This window comes from Pocillopora damicornis, chromosome 4, assembly GCF_964200805.1.
Source record: "Pocillopora damicornis chromosome 4, jaPocDami1.2, whole genome shotgun sequence".
In the NCBI taxonomy this organism is placed as follows: domain Eukaryota; kingdom Metazoa; phylum Cnidaria; class Anthozoa; order Scleractinia; family Pocilloporidae; genus Pocillopora; species Pocillopora damicornis.
This window is the reverse complement of record NC_142673.1, coordinates 15,188,613-15,204,711: the sequence shown is the minus strand read 5'-3', so window position 1 is coordinate 15,204,711 and position 16,099 is coordinate 15,188,613. Positions and strand designations below refer to the sequence as shown.

Below are 16,099 nucleotides of genomic sequence, written 5' to 3'. Positions count from 1 at the left end.
CGCCGACGTGCTGCTTCTAGCAATTTGGACTTCCCTTTTGTTTCCTCCTAAGTTTTCTGCTTACATATTAGTAGATTTAGTTATTAAGTATTTTTTTATATAATTAATTAACGAGGGATACGCTGTAATTAGCTAGGCTGTTGTTGGTCTCCCTGCCTAATAATTTTTGTATTCTTTTCTTACAAATTGTATTCTAGTTAGGCGAAGCTAAATGAATAAATAAATAAGATTGTAGTACACAATACTTGCATTGATTCGAGATGAGATTTATTGTTTCAGCTTTTATGGTTTTAGCATTAATTGCATTATTGTGGGACAGGTCTGTGGTCTATAAAGATCAGAAAAACTTCGAAGGGAACAGGAAACCCTCTGTTTTACCAGACGACGTTTATGAAGTCCTGCTCCACCTTGTTGAGGGCAAGGTGCAACCACCAGTGAAAGAACTAACGAGAGTGATGTGCGATAATGGAGAGCCAGCAGAAGGATATCAGTCAAAGAGGACCATGGTGACAAAGCACTATATTACGAGGGGCGTCGAACGTTAAAGTCATCAGAGATAATCAAATTAGTGGTTGAGGAATTTGAAAGGACGAAAGGATCTGGTGTGGGGAAGTTGGCTTGCTCTCGGAGGGAGAATTTTTTGGAAGTAAGTCGAGCTTGAATACAAACTATTCTAAACAAGGACAAAATTCATTATTGCCGAAATGCCAAGTTTCTAAATAAGGCGAAGCTGAAACCTATTAGACCCACGGGACATTAAGACCCAAGATAGAATATGACCTTCAAATATGGGCCAAGACGGTGTAAACTGGGCGAGACAACTCCCTCTTTATCGAAGTATTCTAAAAATTCTGGTGTTGATGACCCTTCATATTTTGCTGATCAACCACCCACGAAATGTCAAAATTTGACAGCCACAATTATTGTTATCATGTCACGTGCTTCTTTAAAATTTAGTTTTTGATACTCGCAAAAAAAAGATAATTGTATATATATCAATATATCATTCTTTCTTGGATGTTCGTTCGGAAATGTAGATTTCCCACCAAGCTGCAAAAGTAAAGAAAATGTTGGTCGTGGCCCAGTTTTACCCTTTGGACAATGAGGAACGCACGGTTAGGTAAATTGCTTAATTAAAATAATTAAGCTCTTAAGCGCTTTAAAACCTTGAAATATTTACCTTAAAACTCTTCAACAAATGAAGACTGAGGCTTGATATCATGTTTCGAAGGAAATCTATCCGTTTAGAAACCAATGCTCCATTGTTTTAATAAATTGAAATCCTTCTATTTTCCTTTGGTTTAACCTCAAATAGGCTGTTAGAGTGCTTGGCACAATTACTTGTGGATTGACAACGCTAAAAGTTAATCTGGAAGGCAAGATAGTAATGTTCTTGGTTAAAATATATACCAGTATATAATATATGCATAGGTTGTGATAATTGGATGTAAAAGAATTTAAAAGTTTACAACCATGCAATTAATATTTATAGGCAAAACCAATGTTGATAAAGTAGATGTCCAGAAACTGTCACTGTAATCAGACTCCAGAGCCGTAATGTCTTTTTCATCAGAGCACTATTAACATTTCTAATGTTATGAGTAATTGTTGTAGTAAATGTAAGCTTCTAGAAATCTCCAGGGCCCGGTTGTTCAAAAGAGGGTTAAGTCAGCCAAACCTTGAGGTAAAATTTTGGTTGCCTTGTTCGAAAGAAGGTTAACACTAACCTTAGGTTAAACAGCGGGTTAATTTAACCCACCGCGCAAGCAAGTTTAAATAGCTTCCCTCCAGTTAAATAAAGAATAAAAATGGCGAACTTGTTGTTTTACAATTTATGATGGTGGCAAAGAGAAAGGAAATTCAGAACCGACACTCAGTTCGAAATCAACGATTTCACAGACAAAGAACTGCGTGCTCGTTATCGCTTTAGAAGAGCGTCCATTTTATTTATTGCAAATCTTGTTCCCGGTGATATAAATCACAGCAATCGATGAAATCACACCTTGTTGCCACTCCACCAAGTTTTAATTGCCCTTTGGTTTTATTCAAGTGAAGGTTTCCTTCAAGTTATAGGTGACACCTCCGTTGTGGATACGTGCACCGTTTCCCGTGCCATTACCGATGTGTCTCGAGCTCTTATGGCAAAACAACTCTGCTTTATCAAGTGGCCTTTGACACATGACAAATGTGAAAAAATTAAAAACGAATTTACGTTCGCGGAGGATTTCCTGGCGTTGTTGGACGTGTGGACGGAACTCACATGAGATTACAAGCACCCACACAGGATGAAAGCAACTATGTCAACAGAAAAGGTTCTCATTTCATCAATGTACAAGGTGTTTGCAACCATGAAGGTGAGTAGACTTTTTGCTATTGCAAAACTTCCTGAAGAAAATAAAAATGTAAACATTTAAGACAAAATTCATACACGAACCAAAACATTTAAAGTGGACCGAGCTCTAAGCTCAACAAAAATATTGTTTGATTTGAAGGCATGTTTACCAATGTTGTTACCTGCTGGCCAGGAAGAAGTCATGAGAGCCACATATTCAGGACCAGTAACATTTGCACCTATTTGCAAAACAACCATCGCTCCCTTGATAATGGCGCTCTTCTCGGTGACAGTGGGTACACTTGCAGTCCATTCCTAATGACACCTTTCGCAACAACAACAACTCCATCCTAAGAAGCCTAAGATAGTGCACACACAAAAATGTGAGTGGTGATCGAGCAAACGTTCGGCCGATGGAAAAGGCGACTTCATGCATTGCATGCAGAAATTAAAATGACACCTGAAAAGGTTTGCATGATTGTGGGTGCTTATTTATTATGACTGTTCCTAATTATTTACGCTACTAATTTAATAATTCCCTTTCGAAAGGTCAACCCATGCAGAGCAGCAGTGATAGAACGCAGCGACGGTAGTTTTCAGTTATCAGTTAACACCCACAACCACACCCACAAACACACCCACCAACCACCAACCAGCAGACCCTGGAGCAGCAGTATGTGCCGCCATAACAGCAACAGTTAAGACCATCATCGAGGAAGTTCTGCTGGACCAAATGACTGCTGGACCAAATGACTACTGGACCAAATGACCGATGGACCCTGACCGATAGACCCTGCTCAAGTCTACCCAGACCAGAGTATATTGCCCGTGCTGCCAACAGAAAGCGCCAGCAGCTACGACCGAAAGACCCGCTGAACCTCTACTTCGAGCTGGAGGAAAGCTACCACTGCATGAAATGTCGAATATAAGGAGGTGTAATGAAGTATTATACATTGTGCATACAGAACGATCTACTGATGTATAATGATTTTGTTGTACAATGATTGTATACGGTTCAGTATACTTCTCTTCCTAATTCATGTGTGTACTGAAAATTATATTCTCCTTACACAAAGTGTATGATTAATTATACAAGTAATTTAACATACTTAGAAAGGAGCTCTTAACTGGACATATTTGGTATGATACAATATCTTCTAGCCCACAAAAGTTACTTAGGGCAATATATTTGGCAAATTGCATTGTATGAAATGTCGAATATGAGGTGGTACATTGAGGCAGTATACACTAAGTAAACGGAACGATATACTGATTTAATGGTTTATATGGTTATGGATATACTTGACATACATGCCCTTATCCTTGTGTGTAATAAAAGTTATCCTTAACAGTACACAACGCGTAAGGTTTCTTGTGCAAGTAAGTTCACAGATTTAGAAAGAAGCTCTTCACAGGATATATTTGGTATAATATAGGATCTTAAAACCCATAGATATTACTTTGGGCTGTATATGTTGCAAAATGGTCACAATCTCCGCCATTGTCCGTTTTTTTCTTCTGTAAATGTGTTGGTTACACGTTGCAGTACAAATGAAAGAGAACATCTTGTGCAAATTATAACTGTTTGGTCACTTGGCTCAGTCTGAACACTTCGTTTACTTCAGCCATTTGGGTTGTCTTAGTTGGTGCCTTTATTGATGGGGTCATTGATTTATTTAGACCATTCAGGTACTTTTTATTGGTTGGGTTATTTGTGCTATTCATGCTGGTTGGATTATTTGAGCCAAATAAGTCATTTGTTACCTTTGGATTACTAGACACTCATTTGCATTACTTGATTCCTTTGTGCCTGCTTGATCATTTGTGCCAAATGGCTCCTTTATGTTGGTTTGGTCATTCTTTCCAGTTTATCTCTTAAGCAGAAGTATCATTTACGTCTGCCAGAGTTTGAGAAATTTTAGAATAATGGCAACTTATTACATTTTGATCAATCCGCACAAGTAAATGTTTTTTCAAAAGCTGCTATCCTCACAAATCCGCAATAAAACTTCACTTTTGAAAACTTTTGATAAAAGTATAGATCTCTTATTATTTGTTTCGATAGGCGGCTTTATAGGCTCTTTCATACTTTTCTTAATGCATCAAAAATCTAAGTTTTTATTATATGAAAATACATTAATGTGGACCCAGGCATCTTATAATTTACTGATAATGTAAGAGTAAGTTACAGGTTTGAGAACATGCTTAACTCTGCCAATTCCTAATTCAAAGCAAACTTAAACAGATGTAATTTTTTTAATCTTCTTTTAGGCAAGGTTTGCTCCAAGTTCAATAAAGATGTCCCCACACCAGGCCAAATTGTCCACAAAATCAATATGAAATGTGTTGAGGCAAGGCAGCCACCGAGAACCAGACAAGAATAACAGCTGTGATTTGAGTAAAAAGACACAGTTGATATGATTTCATTGACTTGCTATATTTAGGTTCCCACACAATTAGACCATGTAGTTGTTGAAGTGATTTTCAGTTCAGGACAATCCAAGTTTCCTGCAGTAATAACTACTGTTACAGAGTGACATGCCTTACGTTGCCAACCAACAAACCTTATTTAAAGCACATCAAATTTTGCTTCATGGTCAGCGATCCTCTAATTGGATTCAAACATGAGAACCATTGTATTTGGAAGTGTATTATGAAACAAATTTGTGCTCCCTTATTGATTAACTTAAAGCAAGTTTGTTAGGTGGCCACTGTAAGATGCATCACCCTTTAAGATTATGAGATAGAATTTTATGAGATTTTAGGCTTGTATTTAATTATTATACCTTTTATATATATTTTACAATTCTTCGATGTTTTGTAAGAGACACAAACCTAACATTTTTCTTCAGAGTTGCTAGTTTTGTTGATAGTTGGTTAAGTGTGCAATATCCATTGAGGACAGGATATAGAATTCACGTGGAGAGTACTTATAGTATATTTTTTTGATCGTCTAATGTATTAAATATGTGCAAAGAATGCACAACTGTGGTTCCTGTTTCCATGTTCTGAAGGCTCCTGATATCTTAAACACTTTAGGGAAAAATTGTTAGAATAGTTGGAGTTCGAGGTAACCACAAATAAGTTACTTTTGAAAATAGTAAGAGGTTGTAGGTATCAGTGACTGAGCTCTGTTTGAAAGAAAACCTTAAACACAGAAATAAGAGGTAGCCTCTCTCAATATCTTTTGCCTTTTTGAGCGATGAGATTGACTACTGGTACATTTTGACCTCTGGACTGAGCATTATATTTCATTATTATTATTATTATTATTGTATTATATTTCACCTCTACAGTATCAAGAGTCCAATCTCTGTTATATAATTGCAACTGGGAAAATTGACGTGTAAATTTTGGAACATAAACAATGCTGTCTTCTTTATGCAGGAAACTGTATATTTGTGTTAGTAAGTCAACTTCATCATCAGCCATGTAAACATTCTTGTAAGGAGGGAGAGCTTCAGTCAAATGTTTATCCACAAATGACAAGTGAAAAAGATTAGGTCCAGTGTAACCTTTCAAAATAAGGCTTTCTCTATAGTTAGCTGAGGAAACACGTTTCTCTTTGGCTAACCCCAAAGATCCTTTGGAAGTAGCTGGTAGCATGTCTTCAAACCCATTGAATTCTCCTGGCCAGAAAATGCTACCCAGTAGATGCCGTTCAAGAAACTTCCACATTAATTGCACCTCTATCTGATGATTGTTTACACGTAGTGATCCTAGAATTCCATTGTAATGCTTAAACGAGAAGCACCAGAAGCTATACACACGGCCAAAATCAAGATCACATTCACATAAATGACAATGGAGATGCATACTCGGTGAATACCTGAGAAAACATATAAATTCTCCAGAGCTTGAAAACACTTGACAGACAGTTCATCAGCAAGTTTGACCTGTGATATTGGTATTATAGTAGAACAAATATTCTGGAGGCTTTCACAAACAACTTCCAACACTGCAAATGTCTGTCTGGGAGGATGTCTCTTAGAGCAAACATACCAGAGCCCAGTTTTTGAACTGGTCAATAGTAAAACTTTTGAAGCTTGATGTTATTTTGGATGGAATTCGACAAATACTGTTGGAAACGTATTGTTGTCAAGTCGCGTGACTATAGGGCGTGGCAAACTTGACACCATTGTATTGTACATGTGATTGAACCAGTAAGAGTCAACAATGACCGGAAATTCCTGTGTAACCAAAAACTAAGACTAGAGCTGATATAAGAATGTACAATCGCGTAAATTGACGAGTTAGAGAGTTGTACTCAATGTGATCGGGTAGTGAGAAAATAAATAACTTTAAAACATATTGTGACTTTTGGAGAGAACTGGAGGAAAGGGGGACATTCTCCAAATGTGGCACCTCCGACGGGACCGCTATCAACTTTGGCTGTGAGTATAATTTAGTCCTGAATTTTCTTTAAAGCTACGCAACCGACGGCAATGGAAAACGCGAAGGGAAAACTGCAAACGAAGCTTACACAACTGGGAATCCATGCCAAGCGAACACAACAAGTGCTCGATTCAGGATCTGTAGAGGCTATTGAGAGACACACGGAAGCGTTGCGGTCTACAATATCCGAGGCGGATGAACTGAAGCGCGCTTTGGAAGCGTTAAAAATCGAAGCAGAAGAAGATCTTGGTGACATAGCCACGTGGAATGCCGAGATTGACCATCAACTAATGAAAGCTGACGAAGAGGTCGGGAAGCTTCGCAAATGGCTCGAAGAAAGAAGACGCCAGGAAGAGACAAACGCGCGCGAGGAACAACTCAAGTTCGAGTTGAAGCTGCAAGAACAAAAGATGAAACTCCAAAAACGACCTTGCTACGCAAGAGAGCCACGAGGGGGGCGGGTCACCCAAACAAACAACGCAAGCGAAGCTACCAAAGATTGAGATAAAAATGTTCGAAGGTTCTTACTTGGATTGGCCGAGGTTCTGGGGCCACTTTACAGAAACGATAGATAAAGCAGAAGTGGCACCCATCAACAAATTTACCTATTTGTGTGGGCTACTGGGACCGAAAGTAAAAACCTCTGTGGAAGCCTTGCCGTTTACATCTGAGAGCTACAATAGAGCTAAGTCGATACTATTAAGCAACTATGGAAAGGAATCCGAAATAACGAAGGCGTACATAAAAGAAATAATGGCCCTCCCCGTCATCACAAGCGCCAACCCTAGGAGGATAAGTGAGTTTAGTGAGACATTGACGTACTGTGTACAAGCGTTAGAAACGATGAATAAACTGAGTGAGGTTAACGGAAACGTGCCCATCACACTGGATAAACTTCCAGCGATTCGGGGAGACCTAGTACGAATGGATCCAGAGTGGGAGAAGTGGAATTTCTCCCAGTTGTCAGAGGCAGTGAGACTGTGGACGAAAAGAAACCCAGTTGAAGAACAAGAGACGTCAGAGCAATTTAATTCGAAACGTGACCGCTCGAATAAGCTCTTCCAAGCACGAGGTGGCGAGGGTAAGCCAAACAAGTGCGTTTATTGCAGTGATGCGACGCATAGATCGTCTGAATGCCAGAAAATCTCAACCGTGGACCAACGGAAGCAATTTCTTGCAAAAAAGAAGCTGTGTTTTAATTGCGCAACACCAAATCACCGCGCCACAGAGTGTTTCAGCAAGAAAACATGTTTACATTGCCACAAACGTCATCACTCCTCGATATGTGATCGTGAACAAATAGACAGCGGGAGGGAGACGTTGATGACAGCCAGTGAGAACAATGAAGGAATCATGCCAGTATTAACAGTAAAGGTCGATGGTATTACCTGTCGCGCGTTGATAGATACAGGAGCGGGGAGTTCATATGCATCTGCAAAGCTGTTGGATCTTCTAAAGAAAAAGCCAAGTGAAACGAAAACAAGACGTGTGGATATGCTAATCAGCTCGAAAGTAACCAAACTAGAAGTGTACGACGCCGTCGTGGAATCCTTAGACGGAAATTATCAGATGCCTGTGAAGCTAACGAAGGTCAACAAAGCAGAGCTATTATCGATTGAAAATCCAAAGTACGGAACACTGGTACACAAGTACCCACATTTAAAGGGAGTCAAAATCATAGACCTTGACACAAAGGACCAACTTCCTATACACGTCGTACTAGGAAGCGGGGAATATGCGCGCGTAAAAACAGAGACAAAGCCGCAAATTGGACAGGATGGAGAGCCAGTGGCAGAGAAAACTAAACTGGGATGGTTTATTATGAGCCCGGGATCAGAATTTGACCACAACACGATGCTGCTGACCCAAACATCACAGAGTGACTATGAGGACTTATGCAGGCTTGACATACTGGGGCTTGCAGACACACCGGAGCATGACCAGAGCTTTGTGCACGCAGAATTCAAGGAACAAGTTCAACGCTCACCGGAAGGATGGTATGAAACTGGACTACCATGGCGAGGAAATCATCCAGAACTACCAACAAACAAACAAGGAAGCTTACGACGCCTGTCAAGTTTGACCAGGAAACTGCAGCGCAGTAATCTGACCGGGGAATACGATGGCATAATAAGAGAGCAACTCCAGAACAACGTAGTTGAAGTCGCACCAGTAGAAGTTGTGGGGAAGGAATTTTACATTCCACACAAAGCAGTGATTAGAGAAACGGCTGAAACAACCAAAATGCGCATAGTTTATGATGCTTCAGCAAGAGCAACGCCAGAGTCACCGTCGCTGAACGAGTGCCTTTATCCTGGCCCTCCATTGCAAAACAAGCTTTGGGACATACTAGTGAGACAGAGAGCATACCCCATAGCTGTAACCGCAGACATCCAGAAGGCCTTCTTACAAATACGCATCCGGGAGTGTGAACGTGATGCATTAAGATTTTATCGGAGGAAAAGTGAACACGGAAAGCTAGAGACACTACGTTTCACACGTGCGCTGTTCGGTCTAGCCCCATCACCCTTTCTGCTCGGTGGTGTAATAGAAGCCCACTTGGATGCATGGGAAGAACGGGAACCAGAGATAGTTGCAGAGCTTTGATGCAGTTTATATGTTGATGATTTACTAACAGGTGGACGAAATACAAGCCAGGCCCAGCAGCGCAAAGATAAAGCCATTCAAATATTCAGCGACGCAACGTTCCAACTCCACAAGTGGCATTCCAATGTCAAACAGCTAGAGGAAGATACAAACCTGACCGTCAGTCCTGAAGAACAGTCATTTGCTAAACAACAACTAAATGTGAAACCCAGTGAATCAAAGATGTTGGGACTCAAGTGGGACAAAGAGCAAGACACTTTGGTGGTAGTAATACCCGAAGAAGAAACCCAGCCAACCAAGCAAGGCATTCTGGGAAAGATGGCCAAGATTTATGATCCCTTAGGCCTGATTGCACCGTTAACTCTCACCGCTAAGCAGATTTATCGCGAGTTGTGTGAGGCCAAAGTACAATGGGAGACGAAGATCAATGGAGAGCTCCTACACCGTTGGAAAGAATGGGAGCAACAATTACCTCGTGAACAGCAAGTACCGCGATCGATAGCAAGTTATCAAGAAGCATTACAAGAAGTGGAACTACACTCTTTTGGGGACGCGTCAGAACGAGGAGTAGGAGCGGCAGTTTATGCAGTTGTACATCAACCATCAAGCAACACTCAACGATTAGTGGTCGCCAAGAGTCGACTTGCCAAACAGGGACTGACTATTCCGCCCCTAGAGTTGATTGCAGCACACATGGCTACCAATCTATTAGTAAACGTACGCAACGCCCTAGACAACGTTCCCTCCCCAAAGATGTTCGGATGGTTAGACAGCACCGTCGCACTTCATTGGATCAAGGGAAATGGCCAGTATAAACAGTTTGTCGCGAATCGAGTTGCCAAGATACAACTACACAATGAGGTTGAGTGGAGGTACGTGCCCACTGATGAAAACCCAGCAGACCTAGCGAGCAGAGGCGCCCCAGTACACTCAGCACTTTGGCAACAGGGACCGGAGTGGCTTCAAGACAACTCCAAGTGGCCAATCAACCCAGTTACTCGATCCTCACCAGCATCAGAAGTTGAGGCCAAAGTCATTAGGGAAGTGCTCAACCTAGCACAAACCAAATCAGAACCAGACGAATTCGATGAACTCCTGGAACGCACTAGTTTGCGACGGACCTTGAGAGTCGGCGCGTGGCTAAAGAGATTCATTCATAACTGCAAACATAAAGATAAGAAACTCAGGCCTCTACTAACTGAAGAAATAGAAGATGTACGTGGATGGTGGATTAAGCGAGTCCAATGGCGAGACAGAGAAACCACGGGTTACCCTCAGATTAGCGGTCAACTTAACCTGAAACCCAACGTAGAGGGAGTGATGACATGCCACGGCCGGATACAGGGGCAAACTCCGATATACCTACCCAACAGTGAAAAGTTTACAGAAAAACTGGTCCAACAAGTTCATTGCGAGACACTGCATGGGGGTGTCGCGCTGACAATGGCAGCAGTAAGAGAGAGGTACTGGGTACCAAAACTTCGAAGTTTGGTCAAGTCGGTCCGAAGCAAGTGCTATGGTTGTAAGAGATTCAATGCAACTCCAGCAAGAAACCCAATTCCTGGTCGGTTACCGGAAGATCGGACCACAGTCGGCGCAGCATTTGAAATCATCGGCACAGATTTCGCTGGACCAGTGAAGTACAAACAGGGAAAGAAAAGTCAAGGAAACTCCTATCTGGCTATCTTCACTCGCAGCCTTTCAAGGGCTATACACCTAGAGTTAATGGCCAGCCTGGAGACACACAACTTCATTACTTGTCTCAGGCATTTCATCGCTCGTCGCGGACGACCAGGGGTCATCTACTCAGATAATGGAGGTACCTTCATCAAAGCCGAGAAATGGCTACGGCAGTTACTGAAAGATGAGCGTCTCCAGGGTCTTCTTGAACAACACGAAATTACCTGGAAATTCAACTTGAGCTGCGCCCCTTGGTGGGGGGGGTCAGTTCGAGAGATTAATTGGAGTCATGAAATCCTCCCTGTACAAAACTATTGGTGGAGCTACTCTAACCTGGCCTGAGCTAAGTGAGGTGCTACTCGATGTTGAAACGCAGATTAATCGCCGCCCATTGAGCTATGCAGAAGATGACGTCGAGTTACCAATCTTAACGCCTTCAACCTTCTTGTACCAGCGAACAAACCAGTTACCAGAAGAGGAAACCTGGAGGATAACAGACCAAGACATCAGGAGACGTGCAAAGTATTTGCGAACCTGTAAGGACAAAATGTGGAGTCAATGGCAAAGAGAATACCTTACAGCACTAAGAGAAAGACACAACCTGACGCACACAGTGAGCAAGTTCCAACCTAAGAAAGGAGCCGTCGTCATAGTGAAAACTGACAGCAAGAATCGTGGAACATGGCCGCTGGCCATAGTGAATGAAGTTTACCCTGGCAATGACGGCGTCATACACACAGTCCAACTTAAAACTGCCAAAAGCATGCTGGAACGACCAGTACAACATTTGTACCCATTGGAACTTGAGTGTGACGTCAGCACTCAAGTGGCAGATCCACGCTTAAACCCACAGGCTCAGGATTTCCGCCCTAGAAGAGACGCAGCAGCAGCAAGGTTGCAAATGAAACAAGTTGCAGATGTTGAACAATGTGAACTATGAACAGTAAATCAAACAAGTTGCGGATGATTAACAATGTGAGATGCGAACAGTAATTAGTGCTTCGTGAAAACTGATCCATGAGAAGTGGACAAATAATTATTTTGTTTTGAGAACATCAGTATAAGGCCTGAACTGTGAACACTGAAATCGTTTATAGGAAGTAACGTTGATCGAGGAAAGTTTTATACTGATTATTGTTTTGTTACCGCTCGCATGATTCAAATAGGTTTAAATATTATGACATATGCTTCAATAGCGAACCATATGAGGGGAGAGTGTCGGAAACATATTGTTGTCAAGTCGCGTGACTATAGGGCGTGGCGAACTTGACACCATTGTATTGTACATGTGATTGAACCAGTAAGAGTCAACAATGACCGGAAATTCCTGTGTAACCAAAAACTAAGACTAGAGCTGATATAAGAATGTACAATTGACGAGTTAGAGAGTTGTACTCAATGTGATCGGGTAGTGAGAAAATAAATAACTTTAAAACATATTGTGACTTTTGGAGAGAACTGGAGGAAAGGGGGACATTCTCCAAAATACCAGATGGTGCCCTCAACTTGTTTATCCTTTTCTGAAGATCCTTGAGTTCCTCATCACCAAGCAAGTATTTTTCCTTACAAATTTAAGCATTTTTTAAGTAGTCCCCAACATCAAATTGTGCATGAGGTCACTGACAGGAAATGAGATGAAATTAAAAGAAGGATGGTAAATTAAGGAAGAAAAGCGTACTCCACATTTGCTTCCTTTTTCCTAGGGAATTTCTTTTTACACTTGTTACAACCCATTGTAGCACTGAAACTCAAAAAGCCACATAGCTTGCGAGATGCTGGGATGTCACAAGTCACACAAAGTACATCAAGATGACAAAACCTTGGTCTAGTGTTGGGACAATCTAGCCAAATACCATCCCTGAAGTCTAATAATTCATCAGTAAGAGGGCCCAAAGAGGAATTGACATCTTGCACAAGCTCCTGAGGGCCAGAAATGATACCTCCAACAGCTATCTTTTCTTCTTTGTTTTTCTCATCAGGAGGCAAGTTTAGAAAACTGAGATAAAGAACCCCTACGCTGTAAACAGAATCTTCATATGGCTGAAACCAGTCGAGGTTCAGCATACATCCAAAAGTATCACGAACATTGAAAAATGGGTGTCCCTCTGCATTCTCGAAGTTTTTCCAGATTCATCCATCATAAATATCCCTAAGAGATCAGGATTGCAAGGTGACTTTTTGTACTCTTCACACTTCTCTGCAAAGCTGTGTCAATTAAAAAATTCTTGAAGTGTCTTCTTCACATAGCAGAACACCCTCTTTGCTTTCAAGATAAGACCCCCATTTTTTGACCACACAGTCTTTAAGAGAGAAGCCTCACAGGTTTTCTTTCGAGTTCTCCTTCTGTGATTTGGGAAGTCACCAAATTTACAATGTTCTCCTTTCTTCCTTCCATTGGTAAGGATACTTCAATGGTATATTTAATCAAACTGCCATGACTTGTAACTTTGTCTGAAACTAAATCATCCTTGTAAAACTATACAAAGGTCATTTTTTTTGTCATAGATATACGAAAGAAGAAAGAGTCATCTCAAGGATGAAAAGGAGACCTGTGCTTATCTTAAATTAACCAAGGAGCTCATGTTGACAGACGAAGATGCCAACAGTAGTGAAAAGGAAGGGGGCTGGGTTTCAAGGCCCCCCAGATACTAAAGTCAAGTGCTGAATAACTTCTTTAAAAAGAACAAGAGAGATAGGAAATCGAAACACCTGGTTAGTGAAAGCTAACGATCAAAATAACACTGGCAGTTTAGAACATGCAGCTACACAACAATTCCTTGAAAACAGGGAAAAAACATTTTCATACAAAAAGTGATATAATTGCTTTATTTCTGCAGGCTTGATAAGAAAAGCCATAGGGCAGAAAGCTCTGTCAACAAGAGTCAGCAGCGAACCAATTCAAAAGTAGGGAAGGAGACGGATAAGGAGCCACCAGTTGGTACGCCCAAATGGGCTCTCAACGAAGGGTGAAAGGGCAGGCTAGAACAAAGAGAAGAGGAGGAGGCGCAGAAGTATAATTAATTTTTAGTGCATTTAACTATTGAAAAAGGTAAAAACAACAAAAATATCTTGAAAAGGAACCTATTTTATGTATATCTTTCTTTAAAAACAATCAAAACCTAGGGGAGGATATGTTAACCATTCAAACTAAAAACGTTTTCAATTAAAATGTTAATGTTTCAACAAATTAACCAGTTTTCTGTATCGTCGACAGAGACAACGATTCTGGACAAGATGAACAGGAAGACTCAGGGGACACGCAAGAAAACGGACATGAGGAAGGCAGCTCAGGAGAAGAGATGGAGTAGCTTGCAGCAAATCGTTTGAGAATTGCGTTCAAGTTCTGTTCCTTTTGTTTTTTTGTAAATCTTATCATTATTTGAAAGAGTTGGGAGATTAAGCTCGGTATAATGTAAAGACTAGACTTTTCTATTATCTACTAGACTTTTTTATTATCATAGATCTATTATCCCCCTATTTCTTTATCATTGCTCTAGAAACGCTTGCTATATACATTAGAGGCAGTGATTAAGAGATTAAGGGCATCAATATTCGGAATGAACATGAGATTAAATTAACTGCATTTGCCGACGATATGACTACTTTTCTGAAAGACGACTAGTCTGCTGAAAAACTCCTACACGTACTAACTGACTTCGGCCGATGCTCAGGTCTGAAGCTTAATGAAAGCAAGTTGGAAGCTTGTTACCTGGGTACTTCCTCGCCAGCTGATTTTCATTTGAACGTGGAAAAGATGCAGCTAAATTGAACTTTGAATCAATTTTGAATTCTTTGAAAAAGAAACTCAATTTATGGAAATGGAGGAATTTAACACTTTTAGGCAGGGTTCAAATTGTCAAAACTTTTGCAATTTCGAAGTTTCTTTATCGTGCATCACAACTACCTCTTTCATCTGAAATCATCAAGAGTGCAAATAAAATCAATTATGATTTTATATGGAAAGGCAAGGACAAAGTTAAACGACGGGCATTAATAAATAATATTGAGAATGGAGGTCTTAAAATGATACACTTGGAATCTATCATTCAATCGCAAAAGATGTCTTTTTTCAAACGCTACCTAGACCCCAAATATGTTGCTGACTGGAAAATTGTCGTCGACTCGCTTTTAACGCCGGTTGGGGGCCCATATCTTTTAAAGTGCAATTTTCGCCTCTGCAATCTTCCTGTTAAAGTTAGCCCTTTTTACGAAGATTACTTAACATTATGGTCTAAATTCAATACAACTAATCTGAATCAAGTCGAGGACATCTTGAATGAAATAATTTGGAACAACAAGAACAACTTGATTCACAAAAAATCGTGTTTTTACTCCGATCTTGTTGAGGCTGGATTGCATAAAATTTGTGACATGGTGAAGTCAAATAGGCATTTTTATACGTTGTCTGACTTACAGTCCAAGAATATCCAACCCAGGATCTTCCTCTCCTGGCATGGGTTAATAGACGCTATTCCTGTCAATTGGAAGAAAGAGCTAAAATCTAAGGCGATACCACACACTCCCCCTTTCGACCCTCAGTATTATAACTTGGTTTTAAATTCTGTTAAAGTGCCTTTATCAGAAATGGACACCAAAACGTTTTATGAAGCGCATATGTCTTATTTGTGTGAAACCCCCACAGCACAGTTGAGATATAACGAAATGTTTCACGATTCTGAGCTCGTGTGGAATGAGATTTACAGTTTGCCTTTCCAGGTCGCGTTAGATACATATACGATAGATTTTCAGTACAAAATCTTAAATAGAATATTATTTACTACCTCTAACCTATTTAAGCTTAAACTGGTTGAGTCACCTTTATGTTCATTCTGTGTTAAGAACGAGGAAACCCTTGAACATCTTTTTGTTTTTTGTGAACAATCTAGAGCTTTCTGGAAAGAAATCTCTAGTTGGTTACATGAATGCGGTATTGAAACGCTTCCTGATCTAACAGATCAAATTAATATTATGTTTGGCTTAGTTGATGTTGATAATCACTTTATGCTTTTAAATCACATCATGTTAATAGCGTAGCAGACCATCTTTCTCTGCAGACAGAAATCTATTACCCCAAGCTTTATTATC

General features: G+C 40.5%; 3 protein-coding genes and 1 pseudogene across 3 annotated transcripts; 3 read left to right on the top strand and 1 right to left on the bottom strand.

The window, feature by feature from the left end:
• Positions 1–4,599: 4,599 nt before the first annotated feature.
• Positions 4,600–13,404, bottom strand: LOC149046956 (uncharacterized). The gene is made up of 3 exons (XM_089204202.1): positions 12,506–13,404; positions 5,621–6,413; positions 4,600–4,719 (listed from the first exon to the last, which is right to left on the bottom strand). The coding sequence occupies exons 2-3, from the start codon at positions 6,146–6,148 to the stop codon at positions 4,600–4,602; spliced, it is 648 nt and encodes a 215-aa protein (XP_089060328.1). The 5' UTR covers positions 6,149–6,413; positions 12,506–13,404.
• LOC149046957 (uncharacterized) lies at positions 7,447–9,334 on the top strand. Its single transcript, XM_089202469.1, has one exon. It carries the CDS (start codon positions 7,481–7,483, stop codon positions 9,332–9,334), a length of 1,854 nt encoding a protein of 617 aa, XP_089058595.1. The 5' UTR covers positions 7,447–7,480.
• LOC113685513 (uncharacterized) lies at positions 9,557–12,184 on the top strand. The gene is made up of 2 exons (XM_089204201.1): positions 9,557–11,153; positions 11,257–12,184. The coding sequence occupies exons 1-2, from the start codon at positions 9,557–9,559 to the stop codon at positions 11,952–11,954; spliced, it is 2,295 nt and encodes a 764-aa protein (XP_089060327.1). The 3' UTR covers positions 11,955–12,184.
• A 206-nt stretch (positions 13,405–13,610) lies between the features above and the next one.
• LOC113676119 (uncharacterized) overlaps positions 13,611–16,099 on the top strand; it is a 4,335-nt pseudogene continuing 1,846 nt past the window's right edge.

What these genes read in the sequence shown, in the direction of transcription:
- LOC149046956 (XM_089204202.1), bottom strand. Translation starts at nt 6,148, where the DNA reads ATGCATCTCCATTGTCATTTATGTGAATGTGATCTTGATTTTGGCCGT. An exon ending in GGACTCTTGATACTGTAGAG is followed by an intron (nt 4,720 to 5,620) that starts GTGAAATATAAT and finishes CTCAAATCACAG; the next exon opens with CTGTTATTCTTGTCTGGTTC.
- LOC149046957 (XM_089202469.1), top strand. Translation starts at nt 7,481, where the DNA reads ATGGCCCTCCCCGTCATCACAAGCGCCAACCCTAGGAGGATAAGTGAG.
- LOC113685513 (XM_089204201.1), top strand. Translation starts at nt 9,557, where the DNA reads ATGTTGGGACTCAAGTGGGACAAAGAGCAAGACACTTTGGTGGTAGTA. An exon ending in CATCTACTCAGATAATGGAG is followed by an intron (nt 11,154 to 11,256) that starts GTACCTTCATCA and finishes ATTCAACTTGAG; the next exon opens with CTGCGCCCCTTGGTGGGGGG.